This window comes from Octodon degus, unplaced genomic scaffold, assembly GCF_000260255.1.
Source record: "Octodon degus isolate 3935 unplaced genomic scaffold, OctDeg1.0 scaffold00073, whole genome shotgun sequence".
Classification (NCBI taxonomy): Eukaryota; Metazoa; Chordata; class Mammalia; order Rodentia; family Octodontidae; genus Octodon; species Octodon degus.
This window is the reverse complement of record NW_004524649.1, coordinates 7,729,663-7,735,998: the sequence shown is the minus strand read 5'-3', so window position 1 is coordinate 7,735,998 and position 6,336 is coordinate 7,729,663. Positions and strand designations below refer to the sequence as shown.

The 6,336-nt window shown below is 52.3% G+C and overlaps 1 protein-coding gene across 2 annotated transcripts in view; it reads right to left on the bottom strand.

The window, feature by feature from the left end:
- Window positions 1–945: 945 nt before the first annotated feature.
- The window catches only part of Ovol2 (ovo like zinc finger 2), a 23,285-nt gene continuing 17,894 nt past the window's right edge, over window positions 946–6,336 (bottom strand). For both annotated transcript variants that reach the window (XM_004635601.2, XM_023720243.1), the window contains 2 exons: window positions 5,523–5,712; window positions 946–1,581 (listed from right to left, as the gene is read on the bottom strand). In XM_004635601.2, coding sequence (XP_004635658.1) covers window positions 1,265–1,581; window positions 5,523–5,712 — 507 coding nt within the window. In that variant the 3' untranslated portion in view covers window positions 946–1,264. The remainder of the gene's footprint in view (window positions 1,582–5,522; window positions 5,713–6,336) is intronic.

Genomic DNA, 6,336 nt, shown 5'->3' with positions numbered 1-6,336 from the left:
CACACCTACAATCCAAGCACACCAGAGGCTGAAGCAGGAAGATTGCCATGAGTTCAAGGCCAGCCTGGGCCACGTAAAGAAACCCTGTCTCAAAAAAAAAAAAAAAAGAAAGAAGGGTCAGAGACATAGCTGGGCAGCACAGTGCCTGCCTGGGAAGTGCAAGGTTTTGAGTTTGATTCCTGGTACCAAACAATAAAAAATAAATAATAAAGATTTGCTTTCCAGTTCCTCCCACCAATGCAAACCATAACGGATGTCCCGCAGCAAGCCTCAGCAGCAGAGCTTTAAGCTCAATAGCTAATTTTGTTTTTCAAAGTTTCACATGAACATTTCATTTATTAAAATAATTTCTGTAAACTCTCAATAATAAAGTTCATTTTCCATTCTTGAGAAGCATTTCAAGGCACCATAAAACGACGGTCTCTCTAAGCATAGCCCTCCCACCACGTGTGAAAAGCCTATTAAAAAAAAAAAAACCTTTAGGAGCGGCAAAATAGCTCAGCGGACTAAGTGCCTGCTTAGACAGTGTAGGGACTGGGGTTCAATTCCCAGTACCACATACCATGCCAGCCCCACCCTTGGACATGCTGAGCTAGCAACTGAGTCCAGGCATGGTGGTGCATGCCTGTAATCCCAGCGCTGTGGATGCTGAAAACAGGAAGATCACTATGAGTCCAAGCTGCATAGTGAGACCCTGTACCAAATACGTAAAATTTAAAACAAAAAAATCTTGAGGGTGATCCCTGCCATTGGCAGCATGGAAAACAAAAAACAGACCTGACCCTGGCCTGATGTCATACAGGAGCTGGCCACCTGGGAAGGGATCTACTGCTGCTGTCCCAAGTGGACAAAGATAAACCCAACACACTAGATGTGGTGACATATAACTGTAATCCCCAGTACTTGGGAGGCTGAGGCAGGACTGTTATGAATTCAAGACCAGCCTGGGCTACAAAGTGAGCTCCAGGCCAGCCTGAAATGCATGGAGACCCTGTCTCAAAAAAGACCAAAAAAAAAGGCGATACTGGTGATGAAAAAGGGCGAGCAAGAACCAGCTGTGGCAGATACACCTATGAACCTATGACCTCAGCACTCAAAGAGGCTCAGGCAGGAGGGTTCCAAGTTTGAGCTCAGCCTGAGCAACTTATTGAGAGCCTATCTCAAAATAAAAAGCAGAGGCTGAGAATGTAGCTCTGTGCGAAGGCCCTGGGTCCAATACCCAGGACGGGAAAAAGAAACAGCCAGTTGGGTTAGAGCAGAGCCCTCACTTCTGGGCCTCCTCCTCGCTCGGGCTGGCGTCCCCCAGGTGCTCGGCCACCAGCTTGCTCTGCAGCAGTGCCGCCAGCTTCTTGGAAGTCTTTTGCAGGAGGGCGCTGCCCGGGTGTGCGCGGTGCACGTGGAGGTATAGGTCCTCCTGCGAGGGCCCCGTGTGGCCGCAGTCCTCGCACACGTAAAGCTTGTCTCGTCGCTGCTTGTAGGCATACTGCTGGTGCACGCCATGGATCTTCTTCAGGTGCGACTCCAGGGAGCAGCGCTGCGTGAAGGCCTTGTGGCACACATCGCACTTATAGGGCCGGATGCCTACAAGGACCACAGGGACAGGTATGTCACCCCCAGGCTCACCACCTCCCAGCCACGGTGCCACCAAAGATCACTGCAACCGAGACAGAGCAGCTGGGGGACGAGGACCTGGCAGTACACAGAGCGTGACATCCCCAAGGCCCCATCTCTCAAGGGAGATGCTGTCCTCCCCACTTTGGGCCTTCATGTTCTCAGCCATACTCAGCAAAAGGAATTGGAGTCCACACCTGCCATCCCAGCATCTGGGAGGCTGAGGCAGGCAGGAGAGCCCAAAGTTTGACCCCAGCCTGGCAACTTGCTATGCCTCACAGAGACTCAGTCTCAAAATAAACGAAAAATAAAGGGCCGGCAAGATAGCTCAGCAGACTAAGCACCTGCTTAGGCAAGCACAGGGACTGGGGTTCAATCCCCAGCACTACATGCTGTGCTGGCCCCACCCCCGGGGGTGCACTGAGCTGGGCACTGAGACCAGGCATGGTGGTGCATGCCTGTAATAACAGCGCTGGGGAGGCTGACTTGTAGGAGGATCACTACAAGTCTGAGCTGTGTAGTGAGACCCTGTTCCACATATATTAAAAAATAAATAAATAAAAAGGAGATGGGGATGGGCTCAATGCAAAGGCCCAGAGTTCAATACCTAGTATGGAAGAGAGAAAGAAAGAGACAAACACAGACTCAAAGCCATGCCAGCTGAAGCCTGAGAACAAGGCCGGGCGCGGCAGCACAGGCTGAGGCAGGAGAGGAGGCTCCCTGCAGGTTTGAGGCCACCCTGGACTGCTAAGCAAAGCCCAGCCTCCACCCCTTTGATAAAGAAAGCTGAGGACAGGGCTTCAGGCATCTGAGGCACCAGATCCAGTGCCCTCCTCAGGCTTGAGCGTCCCCTAGACCTGATAGTGGCTCACGGGCAGGGAGGACACTCAGCCACTCTGCTCATGTATTTCCTGCTCAGAGTGGGAGGAATCCCCCAAGGAACCAAATCATTTCCATTTCTCCTCCAGTCCAATCCAATCCAGAAACACATAATTTTCTATGACATCCACACCAAAGCTGCTTGGCGCAGTATCCTACTGAGATGTCACTCAGCTAGGGTAGCATAGTGTGAGTTTGTCAGAAAATGCCCAGATGCAGAAATCCCGACAGGGGGTGCTTGGCACAAGGTGCAGGACAGGGACTCAGCAGAACAGATCTTCAGTGGCATGTGGTGGAACACACCTGCAACCCTAGCACTCGGGAGGCTGAGGCAGGAGGATCACCAAGAGTTTGAAGCCAGCCTGAACTACATAGCAAGACCCTGTGTCAAAAACAAAAACAAACAAAAAAACAAAAAAATGGCCAGGGAGATAGCTCAGCAGTGTAAGCACTTTCTTAGCAAGTGCAAGGACCTGGGTTCAATCCCCAGTACTGCATGCCATGCCAGCCACAAAAACTGGGTGTGATGGCGCAAACCTATAATCCTATCCCTGGGGAGGCTGAGACAAGAAGATCACTCTAAGTCCTAGCTGCAGAGAAACCCTGTACCAAATGAACAAATCTTGAAAAAAAGAAAAAAGATCTTTAGTTTTAGTTTGTTAAGAGACAGGGTTTTACTGAGAGAGGCTATGCTTAAACTCAAAATCTTCCTGACTCCCAAGTTTTGGGATTATAGGAATGCACCGCAATGCCTGGCTTCTCTTTTCATTTTTGTGAAACAGGGTCTCACTATGGAACCAAAGCTGGCCTGGAACTCCACGCACTCCTACTGCCTCAGCCTCCTGAGTGCCAGGGTGGCAGGTGTGTGTCACTGGCCCTGCTGATTTTATGCTTGACCACATCTCAGTTTGGTGGAGCCCTAATTCTGGGCAGCAGCCAACACAGCAGTGAGGGAGTCAGCACGAGCTGCCCCAAGCAGTGGCCTCACCTGCCTCTCCAGAGCCCTCTGGAAAGCACTGGCCGGTCCCAGTCCTGTGAGGGTTGCCAGAGTGTCACCTTTGAGGAACAGGAGAGGAGAAGATATGAGCACCAGGCTGGGGCTGGGGCCTGGGCTGGCCCCTTTCTCACTAGAGGCTGGGAATCTTCCAATTCTTTTTTTTTTTTTTTTGACAGGGTCTCACTTCATAGCCCAGGCTGGCCTTGAACTCACAGTGATCCTCCTGCCTCAGCCTCCTGGATGCTGGCATGACAGGCGTGTACCACTGTGCCTGGCAATATTCTGGTTCTCCTCCCAGCATTACTTGTGTGGGTGTGTTCGCTGTGGGAAATCCCTCCAGTTTTGGATTTAGGCACTTGGGATTGGTGCACTTTTCTGGATATATGTTATCCTCCATGGAAACTTAACTTTGGGAAAATGCTCTCAAAGAGAAAACAAAGTTTCTGTTAGCAGCCCTCTCCTCAAGTTGGGGACACTGTTCCCAGGCTAGCACCTGAAAAGACAAGGCATGACTAGATGAAGAAAAAATGGAATACAGCAGACCTACAATGAGCACCATGGGGGTGAGGAGCTCCCCATGCTGGGGACCCTAAATGAAGAAGGGGCTGAGGATGGAGGAGGACTCTAGGGGGGCTCTTAGGTCTTGGAGGGTGGGCAGCAGCCAGGGTGAGGGTGGAGGCTTTATTTTTTATTTATTTATTTATTTATTTTTTTGGCGGAACCGGGGATTGAACTCAGGCCCTTGCGCTTGCCGGGGAAGCACTTATTCCACTGAGCCATCTCCCCGGCCCCAAGGGGTAGAGGCTTTAGGACGGGATACAGAGTGCAGCATCTACTGGAAAGGCTCAGGATGGAAGGATTTTCCCAGGGGAGCTGTTGAGGACAAGGTAGGCTGGGCTGGTTGGGGTCAAGTGGGGACCAGATGTCAAGACCAAATAGGCAGGGACTTTTAAATGTGTAAAAAAACCTTTTTGACAAGGGGGAGTCAACCCAGCACCTTCACTCTGAGCTCCATCTTTGGCCCTTTTTAAAATGAAAAAAAAAAAAAAAAAGGTGTTTCTCTTTTTTTGAGACAGGGTCTCTCTAAGCTACTAAACTTCCAATCCTACTGCCTCAGCCCAGAGTGCTCCACCACACTCCAATTTTGTTTCTGTACTACTTTTCTTTGTACCAGGGATTGAACTCGTGACCTTATGCTTGCCAGGCAGGCACTTATGCCACTGAGCTATATCCCCAGTTGTTTCTGTACTTTTTGAGACAGGTTCTTGCTGCATAGCCTAGAGTGGCCTTGAACTCGAGGCAATCCTCCTGCCTCAGCCTCTTGAGTGCTGGGATTACAGGCATGCACCACCACGCCCAGCAGTGGCCCAGCTTTCGAGCACACTGGTCCCACCATTCTCAGCACCTTCTGCAGCAGCTCTGGAAGTCATCTTTCACTGTGAGTGCCTCGTTGTGCATGCATAGCTGACTCAATGTCCTAAATCCACTCTAAGTGCCTTTCATGGTCATTTTGACTTTGGGGAAGTCACAGACTGGTGGAGGAGGACACAGTGTTATGTTTTCACGAGCCTGCCTTTCCGTGGGTTGGCCCTTCACACCAGCATTCGCTCTATTTTTGATCACACCTCACAGAGACTCTTAGGAAAGCAGACTGCAGAGCTGCGGCAGACGGGGCCAGGATGCTGGGAGAATGTGTCTGCAGAGAGGGGTGCACGGCAGTGCGTGCTTGTGTGATGAAAGGTATGAAATGGAAGCACTTTTTTTTTTTTCACCCTGGTGCTTACCGAGTCAGGCCTCCTTCCTAGAACAAAATCTAGCACTGGAAAGGGACTCCAAGCTACACACTGGCAGCCAGGACCCGGGTGCTGCCTTAGGTCCCCACTCCATGTGTGTCAAGCACCCCGAATCAACAAACCCCAACTCTGCCTGAGTCTAGATTGAGAACCCCATTCCACAAGGGCCAAAACAGGCTGGAGGTGGCCAGCAGGTGGCATGTCAGGAGGGGACCCAGCCGAGACGCTGTCAGGGGCCTCACCTGTGTGTGTGCGCACGTGCCGCTTCAGGTCAAAGGTGTCATTGAAGCCCTTGCCGCAGAAGGTGCACAGGTGCCTCTTGACCTGGCTGTGGCATTTGAGGTGGCGGTTGAGCATGCGCTGCAGGCGGAAGCCCTTGCCACAGAGCTCACAGCTGTGCATCGCCGGGTCATCGCACGTACCTGTGGTGAACTGGAGCAGACAGAGGCCGTGAGAGCCCTGGACTGGCACGGGGACCTACAGGGGCTTGGCTGCAGGGACAACTGGTCTCCTCTCCAGCAGATGAGACTTTTGCTTCCTCAACAAAAGGGCCCCTGGCTGATGGAAGGGCACTTGCCCTGCAGGGCAGAGTGGCTCCTGATGACCAGAGCCCCAGCCGCCACCTTGCAACATGAGGCTAAGGCCAGTGCCGAGGACAGAAAAGGTAGGAAGAGGAGTCTGGTCCTGTCATAGACAGTCCCCAGAGATGGCCACAGGTGCTCCTCCCCTGCAGTGTGGGCAGGGCTGCGACCCCTGACTAGTGAGTGAGGTGCAGCCCAACAGCGCCAGGCCCTAGGAGACTGCAGCCATGCCCTCTCCTCCTGTGCCAGATACTGTGCACCAAGCCCAAGCCCACACACAAGAGCACGGGGGGGGGGGGGTGCTGGCTCCAGCTGCTGCCCTGCTCCTGACCCACAAGGTCTCAAACAACAGTGACACAGGGGCCAGGCCTGGTGGTACAGGCCTATCACCCCAGCACTCGGGAGGCTGAGGCAGGATGGCTCTAAGTTCTAGCCCAGCCTAGGCAACTTAGTAAGACCCTGATTCAAAACTTAA